The 27,459-nt window shown below is 45.9% G+C and overlaps 1 protein-coding gene across 1 annotated transcript in view; it reads right to left on the minus strand.

Annotated features, from left to right (window-relative positions):
* Positions 1 to 21,980, minus strand: part of PIP4P2 (phosphatidylinositol-4,5-bisphosphate 4-phosphatase 2) — a 71,744-nt gene extending 49,764 nt beyond the window's left edge. Inside the window, exon 1 of the mRNA XM_044294911.1 lies at positions 21,857 to 21,980. Coding sequence (XP_044150846.1) covers positions 21,857 to 21,959 — 103 coding nt within the window. The 5' untranslated portion in view covers positions 21,960 to 21,980. The remainder of the gene's footprint in view (positions 1 to 21,856) is intronic.
* Between the last annotated feature and the right edge of the window lie 5,479 nt (positions 21,981 to 27,459).

A 27,459-nucleotide genomic window follows, 5' to 3' on the forward strand; every position in this document is an offset into this window, starting at 1 on the left:
CCCGGCCGGACGCAGACATCGCAGCAGCCAGGTAAGTATGAAAATCTTCTACTCCGCTGCCACCGATGATGATTACAATAGAGGGAGGGAGGGGGGGGGGGGGGGGGGGTTGGGGGGGGTGCGCACACTGGCCCCAATGTATTAAAACAATAGAGGGAGGGAGGGGGGGTTGGGGGGGCGCGCGCACACTGGCCCCAATGTATTAAAACAATAGAGGGAGGGAGGGGGGGTTGGGGGGCGCGCGCACACTGGCCCCAATGTATTAAAACAATAGAGGGAGGGAGGGAGGGGGGTGCGCACACTGTGCCACCAACAGTTAACAACAGGGGAGGGGGGGGCCGCACAATGATATTCAAACTGGGGAGGGGGGGGGGTCTGCCCCCTGCTGCCTGGCAGCCCTGATCTCTTACAGGGGGATATGATGGGGTTAATTGTACTATCATATCCCCCTGTAAGAGATCGGGTGCTGCCAGGCAGCAGGGGGCAGTCTTGTACACAGTTTGTAGTGTATTCTAACTAGAAGCGTCCCATCACCATGGGAACGCCTCTGTGTTAGAATATACTGTCGGATCTGAGTTTTCACGAAGTGAAAACTCAGCTCTGAAAAAGCTTTTATGCAGACGGATCTTCGGATCCGTCTGTATGAAACTAACCTACGGCCACGGATCACGGACACGGATGCCAATCTTGTGTGCATCCGTGTTCTTTCACGGACCCATTGACTTGAATGGGTCCGTGAACCGTTGGCCGTGAAAAAAAATAGGACAGGTCATATTTTTTTCACGGCCAGGAAACACGGCTCACGGATGCGGCTGCCAAACGGTGCATTTTCCGATTTTTCCACGGACCCATTGAAAGTCAATGGGTCCGTGAAAAAAAACGGAAAACGGCACAACGGCCACGGATGCACACAACGGTCGTGTGCATGAGGCCTAAGGCAAAAAATCGGAAAAATCGGAAAATGCACCGTTTGGCAGCCGCATCCGTGAGCCGTGTTTCCTGGCCGTGAAAAAAATATGACCTGTCCTATTTTTTTCACGGCCAACGGTTCACGGACCCATTCAAGTCAATGGGTCCGTGAAAGAACACGGATGCACACAAGATTGGCATCCGTGTCCGTGATCCGTGGCCGTAGGTTAGTTTCATACAGACGGATCCGAAGATCCGTCTGCATAAAAGCTTTTTCAGAGCTGAGTTTTCACTTCGTGAAAACTCAGATCCGACAGTATATTCTAACACAGAGGCGTTCCCATGGTGATGGGACGCTTCTAGTTAGAATACACTACAAACTGTGTACAAGACTGCCCCCTGCTGCCTGGCAGCACCCGATCTCTTACAGGGGGATATGATAGTACAATTAACCCCATCATATCCCCCTGTAAGAGATCAGGGCTGCCAGGCAGCAGGGGGCAGACCCCCCCCCCCCTCCCCAGTTTGAATATCATTGTGCGGCCCCCCCCTCCCCTGTTGTTAACTGTTGGTGGCACAGTGTGCGCACCCCCCTCCCTCCCTCCCTCTATTGTTTTAATACATTGGGGCCAGTGTGCGCGCGCCCCCCAACCCCCCCTCCCTCCCTCTATTGTTTTAATACATTGGGGCCAGTGTGCGCGCGCCCCCCCCAACCCCCCCTCCCTCCCTCTATTGTTTTAATACATTGGGGCCAGTGTGCGCACCCCCCCAACCCCCCCCCCCCTCCCTCCCTCTATTGTAATCATCATCGGTGGCAGCGGAGTAGAAGATTTTCATACTTACCTGGCTGCTGGCTGCTGCGATGTCTGCGTCCGGCCGGGAGCTCCTCCTACTGGTAAGTGACAGGTCTGTGCGGCGCATTGCTGTCACTTACCAGTAGGAGGAGCTCCCGGCCGGACGCAGACATCGCAGCAGCCAGCAGCCAGGTAAGTATGAAAATCTTCTACTCCGCTGCCACCGATGATGATTACAATAGAGGGAGGGAGGGGGGGGGGGTTGGGGGGGGTGCGCACACTGGCCCCAATGTATTAAAACAATAGAGGGAGGGAGGGGGGGTTGGGGGGGCGCGCGCACACTGGCCCCAATGTATTAAAACAATAGAGGGAGGGAGGGGGGTTGGGGGGGCGCGCGCACACTGGCCCCAATGTATTAAAACAAGAGAGGGAGGGAGGGAGGGGGGGTTGGGGGGCGCGCGCACACTGGCCCCAATGTATTAAAACAATAGAGGGAGGGAGGGAGGGGGGTGCGCACACTGGCCACCAACGAGTTAACAACAGGGGAGGGGGGGCCCACTGGCCACCAATGAGTTAAAAACAGGGGGGGGGGGTCTGCCCCCTGCTGCCTGGCAGCACCTGCCAGGCAGCAGGGGGCAGTCATGTACACAGTTTTTTTGTATATTCTAACCTGAAGCGTCTCCATCACCATGGGAACGCCTCTGTGTTAGAATATACTGTCGGAAATGAGTTTCACGATGTAGCTCATATCCGACAGTATATTCTAACATAGAGGCGTTCCCATGGTGATGGGGACGCTACAAGTTAAAATATACCATCGGATTGGAGAAAACTCCAATCCGATGGTATAACAGAACTCCAGACTTTACATTGAAAGTCAATGGGGACGGATCCGTTTGAAATGGCACCATATTGTGTCAACATCAAACGGATCCGTCCCCATTGACTTGCATTGTAATTCAGGACGGATCCGTTTGGCTCCGCACGGCCAGGCGGACACCAAAATGACTTTTTTTTCATGTCCGTGGATCCTCCAAAAATCAAGGAAGACCCACGGACGGAAAAACGGTCACGGATCACGGACCAACGGAACCCCGTTTTGCGGACCGTGAAAAAAAACGTCCGTGTGCATGAGGCCTTAGTCAATAAAATGTATCTGTATAGCGCCACCTGCTTTTTTTTTTATTTCTTTGTCCTGCTCACTGGGATGGCCGCACATGCTCAGTTTCATCCTTCAACTGCCTCCTGAGCTGTGATAGGCAGAGCTGAGACACGGCCCTGAGCTGTGATAGAGAGAGTTGAGACACGCTCCCTGAGCTGTGATAGGGAGAGCTGAGACACGCCCCCTGAGCACCAGCAGAACGGACACTCCCCTTCAGCTGTCAGCTTGATATAAATCTAGCAGAACAATGAATGGGGAGATCTCTGGATCCATGTGAGGTACAGGGCTGGTTCTGGTTCTATCTTTGTTAGAAAAAGATTGTCATGCACGGTAGTTTATGATGTCTGATTTTCATTTTTTACATTAATTATGGAATTAACCCCTTTAAGGCTGGAATCATACATGCAGATTTTAAAGGCAAAAACTGGAATGGATCTAAAAAAAAAAAGTATTTCCTATACAGTTTTCCTTCTGTCTTCAGATGACATAGAAAGGCATGTGTGCTTCCAGCCTCACATCATGTCTATTGGTTCAGGTCATCTGATGCAGCTTCTTGCTATTTCTTTGTCACATGCCTTTTACACAGCTTAGAGGGGTTTGTCACATTATGTGAAAAAACGTAAACTGTCAAGACTCCAGTTTTTCAAGCAGTTTCCTATGCCATTAGAAAATGCATGGAAACATTCATTTAAAGGGGTTGTTCGCCTTCAGGGGCCTATCTGACTTCCCTGCTCCCCGTCGCTGCGTTCCAGCCCCTTCAGTCCCCGGCTGCCGCTGTCTTACTCTCGTCTCTGCATGTCAGTCTCCGGTTTTATGCGGGCCCTGTGGCCGCAGGGGTGACATGTCCACTATGTGTAATGACATTGGGTCAATTGACACACGGAGGACACATCACTACTGCAGCTGTCACATGACCCATGTCATAGCAGATGCTGACACGCGGAGACCAGAGCATGGCACCGGTGGTGGAGGACTGAAGGAGCCGGCATCCAACAGATTCCAGTTTATCCATAAACCTTCTTCACTGCATCCTGAGGGCCAAAATTAGCTGTGCAGCCCTCAGGCCCACCTGCACGCATTGCAGATTACGCACAGATATTCTGTGCAGATTAGGGATGAGCGAATTTCATATTTTGAGGTTTGTGTGCGGGTTCGTGTTGTGGTATTTACTCAATTGCGTTATGGATTCCGTTACCACGGACCATTATGCAATTCCATGAAGAAATGCCTTTAGAGGCAATCCGTTATTCAATCCGTCATAATAGAAGTCTATGGCCTGCATAACGGATCCGTCCGGCTTCCGTTATGCGGGGGAGTCCTCTCCTGCATAACGTAAACCGGACGGATCCATTATGTAGCCCATAGACTTCTAAAGGCATTCCGTTATGTATTCCGTCATGGAATTGCGTTATGGTCCGTGGTAACGGAATCCATAACGTAATTCAGTAAATACCACAACACAAACCAGCACACAAACTTCAAAATATGAAATTCGCTCATCCCTAGCGCAGATTTTTATACTGAATAACCACACCTTAATACAGTGCCAGCAAAATAAATGAGATTATACAAATCTAATCTACACTTTGCTTTTTTTCCCGTTCGGAAATTAAAACTGCTGGACAGAGTTAGAAATCCGCCGCATGCCAATTGTTTCTGCGATAAAATCCGGAACAGTCCTGGCCTGTTACATCCTCTATGTAGCACCGCCCCTAACACCCAGCTTGTTACATAGACACTGACTTATCACTGTCCCGTCCATGGACATAACATCACAGGAAGTAAAGGACTGCATGGACATGGTCATGTGACCATATCCCAAAAGGTAAGAATTACATTACAAAATCACAACTACCTTCATAAAGGATTAAATGATATTGCTGCAAACCGGAAAATCCCTTTAAAGAGGCTAATTTAAAAAAGTCACTGTAAAGCCTCAATCAAATGTCCGTGTTTAAATCTGTGAAAAGGTGGTCAGTGATGCCTCCATAAAGATGCCCATGAAGGATCCGTGTGTGGTCCGGGTGTCCGTTTTTTGCTGTCCGTGTGTCATCCCTGTTTCACGGACACTGTGCAGCTGAAAAATTATTTTCAAAGCATCTCTTCCTAATGAGCCGTGAAACACGGATGGCATTTGTGTTGCATCCGTGGTTTTCACAGACTCAGACTATAATGGGCCTGATGGATCTGTGAACAAAAGACATACCTTCGTGCTAAAAACATGGACCCACGAACCGTGGTAAAAATCTCATGTGTGAATACACACATTAAAATAAATGGGTACGTGTGCTATCCGAGGAGAATTGCAGATTTTAAGTGCAATCTTCTGGCACCAGTAAGGATTATAAGGGCAGGTTGGTTGGCTGCAGTTTATCACTGGTATTGTACTGGCCTAGTAGTATTCTGGGTGATGGGTGTCTTAGCTGTAGTCCCTCACCTTACAGCATTGTCTTTAATGTTAGTTGCAGCTGTTAACTGCTGTTTGTCTTCTCATGGATTCACTTGAGGAAAAATAATCTGATCTCAATAGAGAATCTGTATCAGGGGCAGGAGCTCAGACGTGTGCCTCCTCTCCACTCTGTCTCTGGACAGGAACTCCCCCTCCTGGCAGAAAGCAGGACCAGAGGGGAGGAACAGGGTGGTAGCCTTGTTCCTAGACAACCTTTTGTCCATCCTTATCTTTCTATAACTAACGGCCAGAAACGTATAAAATACAACAAAATACATAACCGTTTACAATTTTGTAATACCCCCAGGTCTGGGGTACTACACATGTACATGATATGCCATAAATGTCCTATGTGGAGAAGGGGGGTCCCCCAACCAGCTTCCCTTTGGTGGCTGCATGTGCCTGACTTTTTTCCCCATCTACTTCTATGGGGGTTATGGAAGGGTGCTCAGCCGTTTCTAAAACTGTAACAGAAGTGAATGAAGAGAGAGCCTTGGATGCCTTGTCCACACAATGACGTTTCAATCATTACCAGAAATGGATCCATTTATCGTATTTTTAAAAAATCTGTACAAGCCATAAAAAAATTCCTGTAACGTGATGAGCCTGAGAGGTTTCTAGAATCTAGAACACATTAATCTGTCTGCCCATCCCTATATCATTCCCAGTCTGGCGCAGGCAGCGAGGCAGAAAAGTAGTCCGGGCTGGGCGCGAGTCGCTGTCACAGAGGCTTTAACTATATTAACTCCACATGTGAGGAGACTGCACATCCTGTAACATCCTTTGGGGAGCACAGGCCAACACAGAGGTCGCTTTCCTAAATACTTTTTTTTTAGGAAAAGATTTTTATAAAAATCTGAAATGATCAACAACAAACAACGGACGTGCTGCAGATTTCTAAAGCCACACTGCAGGACAATTTCTGCATGGAAAATTCCAGTACATGAGATTTTTTAAACTCTCTTTTCCCTAGGGTCGATTCATACATCCGTAGTGTATTGCGGAACCGCAATATACCCGGCCGGCACCCCCATAAACTGCCTATTCTTCTCTGCAATTGCGGACAAGAATAGAACATGTTCTATTTTTTTTTTTCGGGAGCCGCGGACCGGAAGATCGGGGCCATGCTCTGGAAATGCTGATGCGGACAGCACACTGTGTGCTGTCCGCATCTCTTCCGGCCCTATAGAGAATGAACGGGTCTGGATTCATTCCGCAACGTTGCGGAACGGATCCGGACCCATTCTACGGACGTGTGAATGGACCCTTAGGCTACTTTCACACTAGCGTTAATATTTTCCGGTATTGAGATCCCTCATAGGGTCTCAATACCGGGGGAAAAAAAACGCTTCAGTTTTGACCCCATTTGTTGTCAATTGGGAAAAAAGAGAACTGAACAGATGCTCCAAAATGCATTCTGTTCTGTTTGGTTGCATTCCCATACCGGAGAGCAAACAGCAGCATGCTGCGGTTTTCTTTCCGTCATGGGATGCCGAGCAAAACTGATCCCAGCATGACCCACAAGGCAAGTCAATGGGGACAGATCCGTTTTCTCTGACACAATAGAAAACTGATCCGTTCCCCATTGACTTTCAATTGAGTTCATAATGGATCCGTCTTGGCAATGTTAAAGCTAATACAAACAGATCTGTTCATAACGGATGCAGATGGTTGCATTATCGGTAACGGAAGCGTTTTTGCTGAGCACATCTAGCTGTCCGCATCCATTGCTCTGTTCCGTGGTCCGCAAAAAAATAAATAATATAACCTGTCCTATTCTGGTCTGTTTTGCGGACAAGAATAGGCAGTTATATCAATGGCTGTCAATGCCGTTCCGCAAATGGCAGAACGCACACGGATGCCATTGGTATTTTGCAGATCTGCAATTTGCGGACTGCAAAACACACAACGGTCGTGCTTACCAACTCTCCCAGAAAGTCCAGGAGGCTCCTGGAGAAACAGAAAATCTCCTTGAAGAGTTGGGAAATCTCCCAGATGCCGGGAAAGCCTCAATGACCTTCAGAAAAAATAATCCTCCAGCTGAGTGTGGCTCACGGGCTGCGTCTGATCTCCAATCACACAGTGATGGAGCAGTGGAAATACAGTCACCCAGTGGATCACTGCTAAAAAGCTAATTTATTGCTAAAAGGGTTAATATTTACCATTAAGGGTAAAATAAAATTTCTATGGCTTGTCTGTTTTTTCAAGAGCTAAATATGGGTAAACAACTTAAATTTTCTGGCAGGAGGAAGGCGGGCCCTGCCCCTTTGGGTTAGGAGCTGTATAGTAGAGAGTCGGCAGTAGGAGTGTGAGGCCTACCACAGGGACCCTCCATCCCTGCATGATGTGGACAAGTGACAAGCCTCTGAGAGAAAGCATTGAACTTCTATAGTCTGTTTTAGGACCAGAAAAAGTGTGCATGGACAGTCAGTAAGGTAATCGCTCATTTATGGCAAAAGACCTTACTGCATGTGGACTGGGTATGTTGCTTCGGTGCTCACCACACTTCAGAGTCGGACTGGCTATCTGTTTAAGTTTTGCATCCTACAGCCTGGGAACTGTAGTGTGATATTGTGAGAGCCATGGACACCTTTGGTCAATTTGGGGAGTTGTCTAGATTTAATAGAGAGACAAAGTTACTGTAGCTACTATATAACTTGTTTTCCCATATACAGCCTTGGAAAGATTGTGTGTGCGCACTGCTGCCACCATTGAATTGCCTGCACCACCACAGAGTCCTGCCTTTCACCTCTAAATCCCACAACACCAAGAGCACCCCAATCACCACCAGGCAGGGGCCTCAATACAAGTGTGTGCCCCAAGGGGAAGAAAGGAAGGGTGTAATAACTGTACGCTCAGCCCAGGGAGAGCTTGAGAAGGACAAGGCACTGTATTTACCACCATTTTCATTGCTGAGACCACCACTTTCATCACGTCTCTCCTTGTGGTCCGGGTCGCTGCATAAAGGGTGCTTGGCCTGTTAAAAGGGGCCTTGTCTAGCTGGAGCAGTGTGAGTGCTTTAAACCACTGGTGCCAATGCAACAAAGTTGACAAGTGCCCTTAGTAAGAATTATCACCCGGTGCTTCTGACATTCGAATGAAAGTGCACAAGGCTTTCTGCTCATGTCTCCAGTTGGACATAAAATAGGATACGCAGGCTGAATACATCTGTTATGTTCTTCCTCGCCACCGGACTTGGGAGAAAGCTTATCCCAAAGTGATGCCTCCAAAGGTAGAAAATAAACATGGTTTTTAGCCACAGGGCTCATTAAATAATTTTGTGTGATCACTGTGCCGGGATCTAATCTGTTCCCTTACAGTAAAATGGAGCAGCAATAGCTGAACAAGAAAATCTTGCATAGTCAGCCGCGTCTGCCATAATATCAAGTCAGCGGTGATGGGGAGAAAAAAATAAATAAAAATCGGTGACAGAAAAAAAGCCAGAAATTGAAATACAATTACTCACAGTCGTAGCTTTGCAATTTTCACAAAGATCAAGGAGGCATGCAGCCAGAAAGGGACTATTGTTATAGCGGTTAAATTGGCCAAATACAGATCCACTTTGCAAATTTAGTGACCGCAGTTACTGGAGTACAGCCCCCTTCTTATTCCGTAGTCTTACTGATGGTATGAGATTACAGCGTTTCATCAGGAGGGTCCCCTTTACATAAAGTAGGTGACAAGCAAAGGCTCAAAAAATTGTCAATTTAAAGAGGTATTTTGATAATTTCAAGTTACCCCTATGCACAAGCATAGGCGTGCGCACGGGGTGTGCGGGGTGTGCCTGGGCACACCCTTATCAAGCCTGTTGGCCGGCGAATACTAATGAGCGCTTCCAGTTTAGAAGCGCTGATTAGTACCGGAGGACCAGGAAGCAGTGAACGCTTTGTACTTACCGCTTCCTGGTTCTCGACTGTCGGCTGTGCAGGGTTGCGCACAGCTTGTGGCGCTTTGTGACGTCATGATGTGCACGCCAGTTCAGAGCGCACAGCCGAGAGCTGACATCAGGAGGAAGAAAATCGCGGGCGCCGAGGAGCGGCGGCATCCAGAAGCATAGAGGCAAGTGGTTTTTTATTTTATAAAAAATGAGGCTGCTGGGGGCTAAAGAGAGGCATAAGGGCAGATAATGGTATAAAAGAGATATACAGATATATATATATATATATATATATATATATATATACTGACTTAAAGTTACTTTTATTTAAAGTAAATTTTGACTTAAAGTTACTTTTATTCAACCAGCAAGTAATTTTTTGACGGGAAATGACATAGGTGTCTCCCAAAAGATAATAAGAAGATGTACAAGAGGTATTATTGTGAGAAAAAAAAAATTCTCAGCTTTTATTTACATTTGTGCAAAAAGTGTCCAGTCCAAAATCATTCATACCATTCTTAATAATCAATAGAAAAGCCTTTATTGTCTATTACAGCAATTAAACGCTTCCTATAATTGCAGACCAGCTTTTTGCATGTCTCCACAGGTATTTTTGCCCATTCATCTTTAGCAATGAGCTCCAAATCTTTCAGGTTGGAGGGTCTTCTTGCAATCACCCTGATCTTTAGCTCCCTCCACAGATTCTCAATTGGATTCAAGTCTGGACTCTGGCTGGGCCACTCCAAAACGTTAATGCTGTTGTCTGCTAACCATTTCTTCACCACTTTTGCTGTGTGTTTTGGGTCATTGCCATGCTGAAATGTCCACTGGTGCCCAAGGCCAAGTTTCTCTGCAGACTGCCTGATGTCGTTGAGAATCCTCATGTATTGCTCTTTTTTCATGGTGCCGTTTACTGTGATTAGGTTCCCTGGTCCATTGGCTGAAAAACACCCCCAAAGCATTAGGTTCCCACCACCATGTTTGACAGTGGGGATGGTGTTCTTTGGGTTGAAGGCTTCTCCTTTTTTACGCCAACTGGACACTTTTTGCTCAAATGTAAATAAAAGCTGAGAAATGTTTTTTTTTTCCACAATAATGCCTCTTGTGCATTGTCTTATTATCTTTTGGGAGACACCTACAGTATGCTATTTCCCGTCAAAAAATTACTTGCTGGTTGAATAAAAGTAACTTTAAGTCAAAGTTTGCCAGGGGTATGAATAATTATGGGCAGCACTGTACATACACAAGTGCGTGCGGTGTGTGTGTGTTCGTGCTTTAGGGTGCATACCCTAATGCAATAGGCTGTGCACAAGATAGGGGTTAACTAGTAGATCGCTGGAACCCAGACCAATCACAAGTACCCCATAGTGGTGGCAGGTCGAGCATGCACACTGCCGCTCCACTTATCAGAGTATGAGGGCTCAGCTATTTATGGCTAGTCCCAAAGAGATGAAAGAAGAGCCAGTGCGCATGCCCGACCTGCCACTCATTTCAGGGTGCCCTTTAAGGCACAGGGCCCCTGTTCTTGTAACTGGTGGGGTTCCCATCAGTAGGACCTCCGCTTTTCTAATAGCCATCCTCTGTCCAGAATGACCCTTTAACTTCCCATACTAAAAGGAAGAAAAAAAAAAAAATTGTGGACCTGCTGTATACAGGAGAAACCAAACGTGAACTGGCTGACTGGGCATGTGTGACCACCAGCATTGGACACAATAGGTGGACATTTCAAAGAAAATTTATAAAAAAAAAAAAAAAAAAACTGTTGCCATAACAAGCATAACAGCAATATCTAGATACAGAAATGTATTTTTTATTATTCCAATTGAAAAATGTTTGATTTCTATAAAAAGTCAATGGAATATTTTATCTTGGGACAAACCCTTTAACTGAGCAACTTGTTTGGACAAAAACAACACCTCAAAGTATACATAGTTTATACAAAGAAGTCATATAATCAGTCATTGTATACAGTGGCACGTTAAAGGGGTTATCCCACAGATCAAATAAATAAAAAAATCTGGAGTAATACATACCGATATTTTACCTATATCAATGAAAAAAGATAAATGCATATCTCCAGTGTCATTTGCTCGTTTTGGCATTTTCCACATTTGCATCTATGATTTGGTCTCTCTCTGCGGGTGGGCAGCAGCTCGTCCCATGTGACCATCAGGAAACTGCAGACTCCTCCCCCAATATGAGATTCCACAATGCAATGTCGTCTCCCCTATTGGGCATGTCAGTCCACCACTGTAGGACAAGGGCAATCAGAATTTCAGCCACAGGCGAAACAGCAGAAAGAAAAATGTAGATATAAAACCTCACAATATTTTCATTGCAGGCATACTGCAATAATACTTCATATTAAATGCTCTATTCATCACAGAGTAATACTTTACATGGGGATTACCCATTTAAAGGGTATCTGTCAGCAGATTTGCACCTATGACACTGGCTGAGCAGTTATATGTTTTACTATATGCAAATGAGCTTCTAGGAGCAATGTGGGCGTTGCCATTACACCTAGAGGCTCTGCTCTCTCTGCAACTGCTGCACGCTCTGTACTTTGATTGACAGGGCCAGGCAGTGTATATATGATCAAGCTTGGCCCTGACTTCTCCTAAAGTCTTGCCATACACTTTAATATCTGGCACAGGCGCAGTACAGGATAGAGGCTTGCAGTACAGAAGAGAACTGCCAGCGAGCTTCTTTCCTGTATTGCGTCACATGGCCTAGGCCAGGCATGCTCAACCTGCAGCCCTCCAGCTGTTGCAAAACTACAACTCCCAGCATGCCCAAACAGCCTACAGCTATCAGCCTACAGCAGGGCATTGTGGGAGTTGTAGTTTTACAACAGCTGGAGGGCCGCAGGTTGAGCATGCCTGGCCTAGGCAAAGCTGGAGAAGACCATGGCGCTACTGCGAGAGTTGCTGCCTTCTTAAACAGCTGATCACGGAGATCCCTGGTTTCGGACCCCCACGATCAGATACTGATGACTTATCCAGAGGATAGGTCATTAGTAAAAAAAAACTGTCAGAAAACCCCCTTTAAAAACTTATTAGGAAGATTTAACAAAAATGGAGTTTCATAACTCAAGAGTCAAAAGTCTGTTGGAGTAAGATGTGCCAGAGTGGTTAAGCGTAGATCTCAGGTCCAATTTAAGCCAGTATTGGGCAGAGTAGGCCCCGCCCCCTTTTTAAGGTTCAGTAAGCACATGGAAAACCCAAAAGCTTGATAAATCCCCCCATTATGTTTTGTCCCATAAAAGAAGATGGAGGCAGCATATCCGGTACAAAAAGGTCCCTTTATTGGGAGCCGCTTGAGTGAACAAACGTGCAGCAGGTCGTGACGTTTCGGCTGATTTTACAGCCTTTATCAAACACTGCTGTTGCATTCCGGATCACCTAGAGATCTGGTGAGTGCGATTCCACAACAATTTTCCCATTATGTTTTGTGACAGCTTACAAAGTCAATCAATTCATTCATTCGTTTATAGGATGACCCTGTGAAACTGCTTTTTAAGGGCTGCTTTTTCCCCCCCCCTTTTAAGGACTCTTGCACACGACTGTATGCCCTCCGAGACATACGGTCCGGCCATATGCCCCGGAGCAGCATTGATTGTGCGCACAGGAGCACACAGCATCATAGGTTACAATGATACTGTGTACTCCCGTGCTCACGATCAATGCCGCTCCGGGACATATGGCCGGACCGTATGTCTCGGAGGGCATACAGTCGTGTGCAAGGGCCCTAAGGGTTCAGGCACAGAAGCGTATTTTTAGTCCGCATCCGATCTACATTTTTTTGCTGGTTGGATGCAGACCCATTCACTTCAATGGGGCCACAAAAGATGCGGACAGTATACCGTGGGCTGTCCCTATCCGTAAGTCCGTTCTGTGGAATCCGCAAAAATATTCTTGTCCACATTATGGACAAGGATAGGACTGTTCTGTCATAGCCCAGACGTTCTGTTCCCCAGAACGCATATGGTCGGTATCCATGTTTTGTGGATCCGCAATTTGCGGACCGCAAAAATGGCTACGGCCATGTGCATGAACATTGAAGAGGACCCGTGGCCTCTCTGGACTTCTCTGTTTTTCTAACTACTTGCTCCCCCATGTAATAATAATTCTGGAGCGTCTATTCTTATGACTCTATAATGTACTATTCCTTCAATATTACTGATAGAAGTTATGAATGAATTAGGGTCCATTCACACGTCCGTATAATGGGTCTGGTCCGTTCCACAACGTTGCAGAACAGATCCGGACCCTCTTATTTTCAATGGGGCCAGAAGAGATGTGGACAGCACACAGTGTGCGGTCTGCATCCGCATTTCTGGTGCGCGGCCCTGATCTTCTGGTCCGCAGCTCCCCAAAAAAATAGAACATGTCCTATTCTTGTCCGCAATGGCGGACAAGACTAGGCATTCCTATAGGGGTGTCGGCCCGATGTATAGCGGATCCGCCATACACAACGGACGTGTGAATGGACCCTTAGTAGCAGTTTGCAGTGAAGATCCACATGGGTGTTACCAGTTGGGGGTGTGTCCCTGCACAGTCTGACACTATCCAATCAGTGCTGCCAGTGTCAGACTGTGCAGGGAGACATCCATAGCTGGTAACGCCCGGCTGGACCTGCTAACAATTCACTCATAACTTCCAGCAGGAATAATAGAGGAATGGTACTTTATAGAGTCATAAGAATAGATACTAGAATTATTATTACATGGGGGATGCAAGTAAGTTAGGCTACTTTCACACTAGCGGCACGGACCTACGGCAGGCTGTTCCGTCGGGTAAACAGCCTGTTGGATCCGTCCTGCCGCAAGTGACCGCGTGCCTCCGGACTGCCGCTCCGTCCCTATTGACTATAATGAGGACGGGGGCGGAGTTCCGGCGGAGGAACTGCAGCGCACGGCGAGAGGCTGCCGGAATAAAACTACGACATGTTCAACATTATAGTCAATGGAGACGGAGCGGCAGTCCGGAGGCACGCGGTCACTAGCGGCAGGACGGATCAGACAGGCTGTTCACGAGACGGAACAGCCTGCCGGAGGTCCGTGCCGCTAGTGTGAAAGTAGCCTTACTAAAACAAACATGTCAGGAGAGGTGAGAGCTCCTCTGTAACTTACATGACGACTATAAATGACAAACAGATGTCAATTACATTCATGTCTGCATAATAGTTCCAGTTTTGGATCTTTTCTTGCTGCAGCCCCCCCTTCATTCCTCATTATACTCCTGGTACCCCGTTCAACAAATTCTGAAAAGTCTAATATAATACCACTGGCCGGATCGCCGTCAGCTGCACCCTCTGTATCAGCCTCCACAGAGCCCTCCCTGGCATCTCCTATAGTGCAGTAGACAAAGAGCGCCAGCTGTGAGTGTTACTCTTTATGTAGTGACTGCAGGGGGGGGGGGGGGGGGGGGGCGTCTGCGCGCTGGGATATGGAGGAGGAAGCCTTATACTCCCCATCCATGAATAAAACCAATGCTACTTCTGATGTGTCCGTTTCCATGCTCGCCTCAATTATCTCACATAGCCACAATCCCTATTTCTAGTTACTGATTTTCTTCCACACTTAGCCTCTTTAAGGCCAAGCCAGTTTTTGGCGGCGATGATTTTGTTTTTCCCTCTCCACCTTCAAAAAGCCATACAGTTTTTTCAATTGTTCCTTCAACGAGTTGTTTTTTGTAATGGCTCCAGGGTGAGCTTAGGTTTTCACAGGCACTACTTTGAGGTGCATACGACTTTTTGCAGATTTTTTTAGAGCCACTAACTTTTCACTAAAATTTATATCTCTCTTTGACATATCTAAAAAGTTTAGATCGGTGGGGTCTGAGCGCGGAGACCCACACGATCTCAAGAACGAGGGAAGAGAAGCGAGTGTATCGCGCTCTCTCCTCGCTGCTGAGGACACAATGGAGATGGGCCCATAGACTATGAAGCAAGGAGAGAGACCTATAGCGGTACTTCTCTCCCCTCGTCCTGGGGTTCGGAGCACTCCGACCCCCACCGCTCTAAACTTCTGACATATCAAAAGCTTTGTGAATAGTGAGTGACCCTTTAACACCATTCAACGTGTGGAATAAACAAGTGATGTTGTTATTTTTTTCAGATTTTTATTTGAGTTTTTTTATTTTTTTATTTAAACTCCCTACGCACATGTGATGTACATTATGGTGTTAGACCGCTATAGCCGACATGATATGTACTGAGCAGTGCTGTTTGTAAAGCTTATAGTAGTGCAGGCTGCGCAAGAGCCGCAAATATCATTTGTACAGATGTATGGAAATGATTCTGGAGGGACATAAGGGAGTGATCCAGGGGTTTGGGGGCTTATGTCTCCATCAGTGGTTTGATGCACGATGTATGTTATTTTAGTTGTTTTTAACTCATGCTGTTACTTGATATTAATTTAGCTTTGCATTTTTATTACATTGTGTAATAATGGTGTCTTACATTAATAATGTTGGCGAGCGCTGGTAGTTTTTTTTACACTCTTCTCTAGTGCGACATTAGCTGTTAAGGTTTGGCGTGTGCACGTTTCTGAACACCATATTGCTCAATGTATTTACACCAGATAACTGGCATAAGTACATGGATAAATCTACTTCCCTTCTATTACAAAGCTGACTGCCTGCGGCCACCACTAGAGGGAGCTCAGTGCATAGAAATGTATGCAGTTCCAATTTACACAGCCGCTCCTAGTAACTAAATATCAGTTTGAGGGTCCATTCACACGACCGTTGTTGTGTCCCGTGTCCGTTGTTCCGTTTTCCGTGATTTTCTGCAGACCCATTGACTTTCAATGGGTCCGTGGAAAACTCTGCTAATGCACCGCTTGTCATTCGCGTCCATGATCAGTGTTTCCAGTCCGTGAAAAAAAAACCTGTCCTATTTTTTTCACGGACAACGGTTCTCGGACCCATTCAAGTCAATAGGTCCGTGAAAAAACACGAAGGGACACAAGATTGTCATCCGCGTCCGTGATCCGTGTCCGTTTTTTTCCTATCATTTTCAAGGCAAACTTGACTTAGATTTTTTTTCACTTTCCTTCATGTCTGGTGGTGATCCTCTAAAAATCAAGGAAGACACACGGAAACGGAACAACGGAACCCTATTTTGCAGACCGTGAAAAAATACTTTCATGCATGAGGCCTTACTCATCTGAATGGAGATGTTTTAGCGCCAAACACATGGATTTCTGCAAGACACATTCACATGAAACTGATTCTGAGTTGCAGAAATCTCTGCAACAAAAACGGCCTCAGCTTCTTAATAGGAGTTTCTAGAGAGACGGAACATCAAATGTGAATTCAGAGAGGACGGACAATCACTGTGCAATTATCATTTTAGATATAAAACCACAGAACGTTAAGTTCAGCCATTTCCAGCACTTTCACGTAACCTTTCGTTTCAGGAAGACAGAGGAGATTATCCCGACACATCACATCCGATCCTTACAGACGTCTGTCTTCCGAGAAAAGGTTCAAACTCCAGACCTGAAAGTGTTTAGTCATTACCTAAAATGTATGGCGCATGTAATAAAGATAATACGTATATGTCACACGTGTTATTAATATGTCCGTACATCCCATATTACTGTATGTACATAGACATCTATGTATACCTTGTATCAGCATACTGTACACATGCCAACAATGATGTCACAGTTATGCACGCAGTGATGTCACAACAGTGGGATAATGTGCACAGTGATGTCACAGCACAGCGATATCACAATAGTAGGATCATAGGCATGGGGGAAGTACAGAAATAAATCCCTAACCTCACAGCACAGAATTAATGCACTCTCCCATTGTCCATATATATCACTAACTGCACATATGTCTGACTGGAGATGGGCCCCTAAGAATCTGTGCTCCACAGGAGCTGCTAGGTCTGCAACACTGGTAGTTATCTACGTTCACATATGCGCCGATTGCGTTTTTGGATTGTACAGTTCACCGCCAGATCTCCAATGACTATAATGGGGTCTGGCAGCGATTCAGACATTATCTGGGGTTTTTGACGGAAAAACACCGCTGAATGCAACAGTTTTTGTCTGTCTAACATCCGATATTTATACCAAAACGGGCTATCAGAAGAGCCTGCCAGATTTGAACCGCAACTGTGAACGTACCTTTACAGATATGCATCCGAGCCTAGAACTGAGGGACTGGATTTTAACATCTTAACGCATAATTTTGTACATATACAGCATTATGCGCAAAGGCATGTATAGAGCGGGCTGCTGTGCTGAGCCCACTCTATATGCAACGGTTGTCGGCTGCGCAGGCGCGGGATTTCGTCAGCAATGCTGCGAACCGTGACATCAATCAAGAGGAGCGGGGCGGGCAGAACAGAGGACCTGGGCGGGATAAAGGGCGAGTAGACGGAGCCTCTAGGTGCTGATTCTACGCCCCCACATAGCACCTAGAGGCTCATTAGCATATTATTAAAGGGCTTATTTTATCAGAACGGCTAAAAAACATACTGTTATGTAGTGCTGACATTAGCGCATCGCTAACGTCAGTCAGCTACATAACAGTATTTCTGACGATAGAAACCCTTTAAGGGCTCTTTCACACTTGCGTTCTTGTCTTCCGGCATAGAGTTCCGTCGTCGGGGCTCTATGCCGGAAGAATCCTGATCAGGATTATCCTAATGCATTCTGAATGGAGAGAAATCCGTTCAGGATGCATCAGGATGTCTTCAGTTCTGGAACGGAACGTTTTTTGGCCGGAGAAAATACCGCAGCATGCTGCGCTTTTTGCTCCGGCCAAAAATCCTGAAGACTTGCCGCAAGGCCGGATCCGGAATGAATGCCCATTGAAAGGCATTGATCCGGACTTAAGCTAAACGTCGTTTCGGCGCATTGCCGGATCCGACGTTTAGCTTTTTTAGAGTGGTTACCATGGCTGCCGGGACGCTAAAGTCCTGGCAGCCATGGTAAAGTGAAGCGGGGAGCGGGGAAGCAGCATACTTACCGTCTGTGCAGCTCCCGGGGCACTCCAGAGTGACGTCAGGGCGCCCCAAGCGCATGGATCACGTGATCGCATGGCACGTCATCCATGCGCATGGGGCGCTCTGACGTCATTCTGGAGCGCCCCGGGAGCCGCACGGACTGTAAGTATACCGCTCCCCCGCTCCTACTATGGCAACCAGGACTTTAATAGCGTCCTGGCTGCCATAGTAACACTGAAAGCATTTTGAAGACGGATCCGTCTTCAAATGCTTTCAGTACACTTGTGTTTTTCCGGATCCGGCGTGTAATTCCGGCAAGTGGAGTACACGCCGGATCCGGACAACGCAAGTGTGAAAGAGGCCTAAAACACAAGTTCGTTCAACACTAGTCACTAGGACTTGGCCAAGGCGTGCTAAGGATAAACTGCAACATAACATGAAATGTCTGAACCATTAAAATATTCTTAAACTTTTACTGCACGGCGAACGCCATAGTAGAAAAATAAAAACAAACGTTTTGGTCATTTTTTAGTCACATTGTCCTCCCCCAAAAAATTGAACAGTGATCAAAAAGTCATACGTACCCCAAAAATGGTAACAATAAAAACAACTGTTTGTCCCGCAAAAAACAATCCCTCATACAGCTCTGTAGATGGAACTATAAAAAGTTATGCCTGTCAGAAAATAACGATGCAAAGAAATTAGATTTGTTTTCAACGTTTTTTTTTTTGTTTTTTTTTTTACAGTAACAAAATAAAACCAAAACAAATTTGGTATCACTATAATCTTATTAACTCAGAAAAAGGAAACAATGTCATTTTTAATGCAAAATAAACGTCGCATTATCAAAACTCAAAAAACCTTGAAGGAATTGTTTGTTTTTTAAATTTTACCTCACAAAATTATTTTCCTGTTTTCCAATACAAGACATGGTAAATTAAAATTGTGCCATTAAAAAATGCATCTTGTCCGACAAAAAAAATAAGCCCTCGAACGGAAAAGGTAAAAAGTTACGGTTATTGGAATGTGGGGAGTAAAAAATGCAAAAATGTATATGGGCCCGTCTTTAAGGGGTTAATGCAGCATCAGTCTCTTACACAAGGTACAAAAAAAGCTGTGAATGTCATCTATCTGATTGACAGAAAGCAGACGGCTGCGCTATTCAGTACAGTTGTGTTTGCCGGATCCTGCCATATGCCAAAAAGACACCGCTTTGGCATACATTTGCCTAATATGCTGGTAGTCTACCACAGTGTAGTGATGGCGAGAATTTAAAGGGCTTGTCCAGAATTAGACAAACACGGCTGCTTTCTTCCAAAAAAGCACTACCCCTGGCCACAGGTTGTGTAATGTATTGTACCTCTGTATTATTGGGGGAGATTTTTTAAAAAAGTTTTATTTTTTGGAAAAGAGCAGTCATTTTTCTTTTTCTAACCCTGGTCAACCACTTTAACCCTAGTCATGAGACATATGAACAGCATGAGGAGTGTCATATGAGACCATGAGAACAGTTAGGCCAGAGCTACACAGACAAAACGGGAACAACTACACTGCCACGTGTTGCGCAACATTTTTTGTAACGAGAGTCAATGGTGTCACACAAAAATTCTATTTGGATGGATTTTTTGCGACTGTTGCGTCGCATCCACAGCATGTCGCATAGACTATCATCATAAAAAAAAATGTTGCATTACTTTTCGGGTTACAAGAAGTCGCTCGACACGTGTAGCCCTAGCCTAAGGCCTCATGCACACGACCGTTGTTGTGTTCCGTTCGGCAAAATGGGGTTCCGTTGTTCCGTGATCCGTTTCAGTTTTTGTTTCCGTGTGTCTTCCTTTATTTTTGGAGGATCACCAGACATGAAGGAAAGTAAAAAAAAAAGTCTAAGTCAAGTTTGCCATTCAAATGATAGAAAAAAAAACGGACGCGGATGACAATCTTGTGTGCCTCCGTGTTTTTTCAAGGTCCCATTGACTTAAATGGGTCCGCGAACAGTTTTCCGTGAGAAAAAAATAGGACAGGTTATATTTTTTTGACGACTAGAACCACGGATCACAGACGCGGATGACAAACGGTGCATTAGTCGAGTTTTCAACGGACCCATTGAAAGTCAATGGGTCCGCAGAAAATCACAAAAAACATAACAACGGACACGGAATGAAACAACGGTCGTGTGCATGAGGCCTAAATCTCACATTTTCACATACTGTAGCGTCCTTCAGAGAGTTGTGAAATGTTTTGGGTATACGTTGCGCAATGACAAACACGCTGGGGGAGATTTATCAAACTGGTGTAAAGGAAAATTGGCTTAGTTGCCCATAGCAACCAATCAGATTCCACCTTTCATTTTGCAAATAAGCTTTGAAAAATAAAAGCTGGAATCTGACTGGTTGCTATGGGCAACTAAGGTAGTTTGCCTTTACACCAGTTTGATAAATCTCCCCCCATTAGACATAGAAAATTTTGGGAGAAGAACAATATAAAAATCTTCATAAGATGTGCCTTCTGTCTCCATGTGGGTGTGTGAGCATGCCCTCATATGTGGCGGAAAAATCCGCAACAAACCATTGGGGGGAGATTTATCAAACTGGGGAAAAGGTAAACTGGCTTAGTAGCCCATAGCAACCAATTAGATTCAACCTTTTATTTTCTAAAGGAGCTCTGAAAAATGAAAGGTGGAATCTGATTGGTTGTAAGGGGCATCTGAGCCAGTTTACCTTTACACCAGTTTTGATAAATCTGTCCCATTACTTGACTCTTTCCACCGCCATATGCGAACATAGGTGATGTCTTTATGTTGCCACAGCGTGTGAGGGCATCCTAAGTGGATGGAACCGTGTGTGCCAACAAGCTCTACCCCCCGCTGCCCTAAACAAACGATGAGACAAAAGAAATGACAACCTCGTACGTAAACCTCACAACGCCAAGGGCTACATGACAAAAGTTACCACAACCCATCTGCTCCTTTGTTTCGTCCATATCTAGATACCACTGTGGAACAGTCCACAAACAACGCGGTCCATCGATCTCAGGCTGGGTTCACACCGTCAGGTTTTCTGGTGCAGTTTTTGAAGCCCAAAATCAAGACACATAGAAATGAATGAGCAAGTTTTCGCTTTTTTATAAACTCTTGGCTTTGGCTTCAAGAACTGCATCCAAAAAGCCTGAACGTGTGAACTAAGCCTTATCTTACAAGTTTGGTGTTAGGATTTTATTTCTATCAACTTCTAAAAAAGAAAAACGGCAAAACGACAGTGAAAAAAAGCCAATACTAGCAGACCTAATAGCACTAATGGTTGGCTTATTACCCCCGGTTGTGCACGGCTTGGTAAATCTCGTTAGAGGGATTAACCCCGGGGTGGATTTAGTTACCACTGAGCCATAAGAGTAGACAACTGGTAACACACGTGTAGCGAGAAGCAAATACACCGTATCCAGGGCTTAAAGGGCATCTCCATGAAACGCACAGCTTGCGTCCCCCAGCAGGACAGGACGGCGGCGGTGCGTGGGATCCGGCGTGTCATTGTGTATACTTATATCCCTGGCAAACAAAGCATCAGAGCTGCAATAACCTCTGCAGTGTGAATCCAGAGCTATAGGGCTGAGCGCAGTATACCGCCACCTCCCCTCCTGGGAGACACATAAAGACTGGCTTCTCCCATCTGCATAGGACGGATGAAGCCTAGGCTTACCCCGCAGGTTGCTCTCCTGGCTGTAGGGAGGTGCTGTAGGGGTGACATTGCCAGAATGTGGAGAGATCAGGGGAGAGCGTTCATCAATACCATCAGCAGCCATGACTGCAGCAGCTCCAGCAGAGGGGAGGGAAGGAGGCTGCTTCTCATGATGTGCATGTCACAGGGAGGAGACAGAGGCCAAGACGTCCTCCCAAATTCACTCACACCAGAACAGATCCTTGTCCACAGGGGACGGCTATAGAGATGCATTCACACATGGCAACAATGTCTGCAAAGGAAAATCACTTCCATTCATCTGTTTCTGCAGCATCTGTGCACGGATTTCTGCAAACCCCATTTAGAGGAGAGGGAAAGTGAAGAAAAAAAAACAAAAAAACGTTCTGCTATCTTTCCAGACTATCTTTTGCAGAAAAAAGAAAAAAAAACTTTTTGGTGTTTTTTTTTTTATATCCATTTTTTTCATGTTTTTTAAGTTCTATAGAGAAACCTATGGGGAAAAAATGGCAAAAAGAATAAAAAATGCGAATGACCCCCAAAATGCGACCAAAATACACAAACGCTATGTGGTGTTCTCTATATTTAGCAGGGGTCAGCAACCGCTGGCACTCCAGCTGTTGTGAAACTACAACTCCCAGCATGGCTGTTCTCCGCAGAAGTGAATAGAGAATGATGGAAATTGTAATTTAGTTGTCTGTCGGCAACATTTTTGACCTAAATAAATGCAGTCGAAAAACCTCCATAAAAACCCCTAGCAAAATGTTGTGTGTGGATCTGGCCTGAATGCTCCTTTACAGTGACATTTTTGTCATTAAAGGGGTTATCCGACCCCTAGAATGCCCCCTCATATGCCCGGGCCCCTCACACACAATAGACTTACCTGGCTTCCTGGCACCCGCGTCGCTTCTGAAGCCCGCACAGCTGCCGCTGCATCTCCCCATCGCGCCAATGAAAACAGAGGGGGGGGGGGGGGCAGTGACGGGGATGAGCCTTCCTAGCGTCACCCATGCAGTGGCGGCCGTGCGGGCTTCAGAAGTGATGCGGGTGCCAGGTAAGTACATTGGGCCAGATTTATCATGACTCTGACAGCTCACTCCACTTTCACATATGGCTAAAGTCAGATTTATGATCGTCCCTAAAAAGTCGCATAAGATAAACATGGTCCTCACTGGAGTGATTTTGCGCAATTTTTTGTGACTTTTTGCGACTTTTAAAATTGTTGCAATAGTAAATCTCTCTGGAGATTCATTTACATAAGAAAACACGCCCACTTTTAGAAAACTGGCGAGCACAATGCAGAGCCAATGAAAGTCGCAAATTTTTGCGCAGTTTTAGTGATCGCGCAAAAATTTGTGACTTTTTCACTCCATTATTCTTACTTGAGCTAATGATAAATCTGGCCCATTGTGTATGAGGGGCCCCGGCATATGGGGAGGCATTTCAGGGGTCGGATAACCCTTTAAGAATGGTGGAAAAATTCACAGATTGTTGTAAATAGAGAATAAATTATTAGTTTGCTCACTCAAGTCTATAATTTCACATCCGCAGCTGAATACAAATAAAGTTGGCGGATGTGCAGATTTTAAAATTTTGGACGTGAGGTGCAGATTTCGCCCGTGGTGAATATCAACTGCAGGTCCCGTTCCACGCCAGATGCTTATCACAGTATGTGGATGAGACTTCTTAAAGCAGTTGTCCCATTAAGGCAGGCATCCTTAAACTGCGGCCCTCCAGCTGTTGTAAAACTACAACTCCCACAATGCCCTGCTGTAGGCTGATACTTGTAGGCTGTTCGGGCATGCTGGAAGTTGTAGTTTTGCAACAGCTGGAGGGCCGCAGTTTGAGGATGCCTGCATTAAGGAATCATGCCCACGACGTATATTTTTTCCACATACGATCCGCCTCTTTTGCGGGTCAGATGCGGACCCATTCACTTCACGCAAAAAAATAGAACATGTTCCATTCTTGTCCGTTTTACAGACAAAGAAAGATAGGGCTGTTCTATAGATGGCAGGATGTTCCGTTCAGCAAAATGCGTAACGCACGCGGCCAGTATCTGTGTTTTGCGAATCCACAATTTGCGGACCGCAAACCAGGCTACAGTCGTGTGCATGAGCCCTAAAGGCGAGTTCACATCACCGTTATCCTTTCTTCTGAGCCGTCAGAAGAACAGAAAAAAACGAATGATGCTCCAGTATTTAGAGCATCAGTGTCACGAAACGGCCCTGAGCGCGCCGTCCAGCGGGCCACGTGACTAATAACTCAGACAATTTGAAAGACCATTTTCCTTCCTTTTATATTTCGGTTGTGCGTTTAAGTGTATGGACATCTTATTTCGTGCTAGATTGGGTTACTGGTGTTGTGCTTTTAAATGTACTATTTTTTCCCTTTGTTGTAAGGATTGGAATGGCCTGGTTGAAATGCAATTGTATGCTAATTACTGTGTACCTCACCTCTCCAGGGCTGTAAGAAGGCCATCTGTATGCAAATCCGATGGTCTGATTCAAGCCTGGACATGTCTAGGGTTACATAAGGCTTGCAGTGTGTGTATAAATGCTTGTGTCCAAGACCCTTAATAAATCAGTCAGTCCCTGTTTCAAGTCATACAGCAACGTCTGGTGAGTGATTCCAGGGCGCAACACATTGTACCAAGAAGGCCGGGCCACTCGGGCTGATCTCCACCGTGGGTGCCCCATCCCCTCCGCAGACGCCCGAGACATCACCAACCAGGGGGTCAGATAGGAGCAGGACCGCAGGCGGACACACCATTCCGTCACAATCAGTTATAAACAGTTTACATCATTTTGTGTCAGAGATCAGGGAGAAGAACTCCTGCATGTAGGGGCGCCTTTACACGCGGCAGATTTTGTGGCAGAAAATTTTGCGACTGAAAATTAGTTCCATTCATTTGAATGGGGCAGCCAACACATAAATTTCTGCAAGCCCCATGAAAGGGGTTGTCCGGGTTCAGAGCTGAACCCGGATATACCCTTTTTTTCACCCAGGCAGCCCCCCTGATGTTAGCAGCGGAGCATCTCATGCTCCGATGCGCTCCCTTGCCCTGCGCTAGATCGGGCAGGGCAAGGGCTCGTTTGTTTACAGTAACACACTGCCGGGCGGAGGCCTCCGCCCGGCAGTGTGTTCGGTGACGTCACCGGCTCTGATGGGCGTGCTTTAGCGCTGCTCTAGCTGTTTTAAAGGCTAGGGCAGCACTAAGCCCGCCCATCAGTGCCGGTGACGTCACCGGGCTCACTGCTGGGTGGAAGCCTCTGCCTGGCAGCCCCATGGAGAGCCCGGTACGTCACCGGAACTCCAGAAAATGCCTATGCCCTGAGCGATTTAGCGCAGGGCAATGGAGAGCATCGGAGCATGAACTGCTCCGATGCTCAAGTCAGGGGGGCTGCCGGGGTGAAAATGGGGATATGTCTGGGTTTAGCTCTGAACCCGGACAACCCCTTTAAGGTGAAGGGAATCGATTTTTAGTCACGGAATCTTCTGCCACAAAATCTGCCGCGAATGAAGACACCCTAGCACTTTGTACTGATCATAACTGATGCTCAAAAAAGACTGATTAGTTAATTTTAGGGGAAACTGTTGCAAACTGATTATAACTGATGCTCAAAATAACAGATTCAGTTTTTTTCTCTTCTGTTCTTCTGACAGTTCAGAATATCAGCAAGCTAAACAGCATGTACACAAATGTATTTTCTTTCCGCGTCTGTTCCGTTTTTTTTTTTGCGGACTGTATGAAAAACCATTCATTTCAATGGGTCAGCAAAACAAACGGAAGTTACTCCACGTGCATTCCGTTTCTGTATGTCTGCATGTCCGTTCCGCCAAAAAATAGAACATGTCCTATTATTGTCCACCGAAGGGACAAGGATAGGACTAGTCTATTAGGGGCCAGCTGTTTCGTTCCGCAAAGTACGGAATGGACATGGACGTCATCTTTATTTTTTGCTGACTGCAAAATACATATGGTCGTGTGCATGAGCCCTAAGTCAATTTATCCATGTCCACAGGATAGAGAACAAGGGGCTAATTTATAAAGACCTGCGTTATACTCAGGCCCAGCAACGGCCACTCCCAAGTGGCAAGCATAGCGTAAAACTCCCATGCAACAAAATAATGTTGCACAGGTGGTAAAAAAGTAGCATAACAGGGTCTTGAGACTTTTTATTGCTAAAAAGTGGAATGGATCTCTTAGTAAATGACCCCTATGTGTCTGACTGGTGAGAGTCGGACCACAGGGGCCCCCAAATGTGGGAACGAGGGCCCATGTTCTCCATTTGAATGCAGTGGTAAACAGCTCCTAATGGGAAAATGTGGACATAGCAGTCACTGACTGAATAATCTGTGGCAGGCATTACTGGAGACATGTGAGGCAGGACTTCTTGAGGACATATGTAGCAGGCATTACTGGAGACATGTAAGGCAGGACTTCTGGAGGACATATGTAGCAGGCATTACTGGAGACATGTAAGGCAGGACTTCTGGAGGACATATGTAGCAGGCATTACTGGAGTCATTTGAGGCAGGACTTCTTGAGGACATACAGTACAGACCAAAAGTTTGGACACACCTTCTCATTCAAAGAGTTTTCTTTATTTTCATGACTATGAAAATTGTAGATTCACGCTGAAGGCATCAAAACTATGAATTAACATATGTGGAATTATATACATAACAAAAAAGTGTGAAACAACTGAAAATATGTCATATTCTAGGTTCTTCAAAGTAGCCACCTTTTTCTTTGATTACTGCTTTGCACACTCTTGGCATTCTCTTGATGAGCTTCAAGAGGTAGTCACCTAAAATGGTTTTCACTTCACAGGTGTGCCCTGTCAGGTTTAATAAGTGTGATTTCTTGCCTTACCCTAAGTTCACACCTGAGCGTTTTACAGCGCGTTCAAACGCGCTGTAAAACGCTCAACACGTGAAAACCAATGCTTCCCTATGGCCCTGGTTCACACTTGAGCGTTTTACAGCGCGTTTACTATTGCAAAAAACGCGCATAAAAACGTGTGACAAATACGCGCGGAAAACGCGCGTCTCAGAAACGCTCAGGTGTGAACCTAGGGTAATAAATGGGGTTGGGACCATCAGTTACGTTGTGGAGAAGTCAGGTGGATACACAGCTGAAAGTCCTACTGAATAGACTGTTAGAATTTGTATTATGGCAAGAAAAAAGCAGCTAAGTAAAGAAAAACGAGTGGCCATCATTACTTTAAGAAATGAAGGTCAGTCAGTCCGAAAAATTGGGAAAACTTTGAAAGTGTCCCCAAGTGCAGTCACAAAAACCATCAAGCGCTACAAAGAAACTGGCTCACATGCGGACCACCCCAGGAAAGGAAGACCAAGAGTCACCTCTGCTGCGGAGGATAAGTTCATCCGAGTCACCAGCCTCAGAAATCGCAGGTTAACAGCAGCTCAGATTAGAGACCAGTTCAATGCCACACAGAGTTCTAGCAGCAGACACATCTCTAGAACAACTGTTAAGAGGAGACTGTGTGAATCAGGCCTTCATGGTAGAATATCTGCTAGGAAACCACTGCTAAGGACAGGCAACAAGCAGAAGAGACTTGTTTGGGCTAAAGAACACA

The sequence above is a fragment of the Bufo gargarizans genome, chromosome 5 (genome assembly GCF_014858855.1).
Source record: "Bufo gargarizans isolate SCDJY-AF-19 chromosome 5, ASM1485885v1, whole genome shotgun sequence".
Taxonomy (NCBI): Eukaryota; Metazoa; Chordata; class Amphibia; order Anura; family Bufonidae; genus Bufo; species Bufo gargarizans.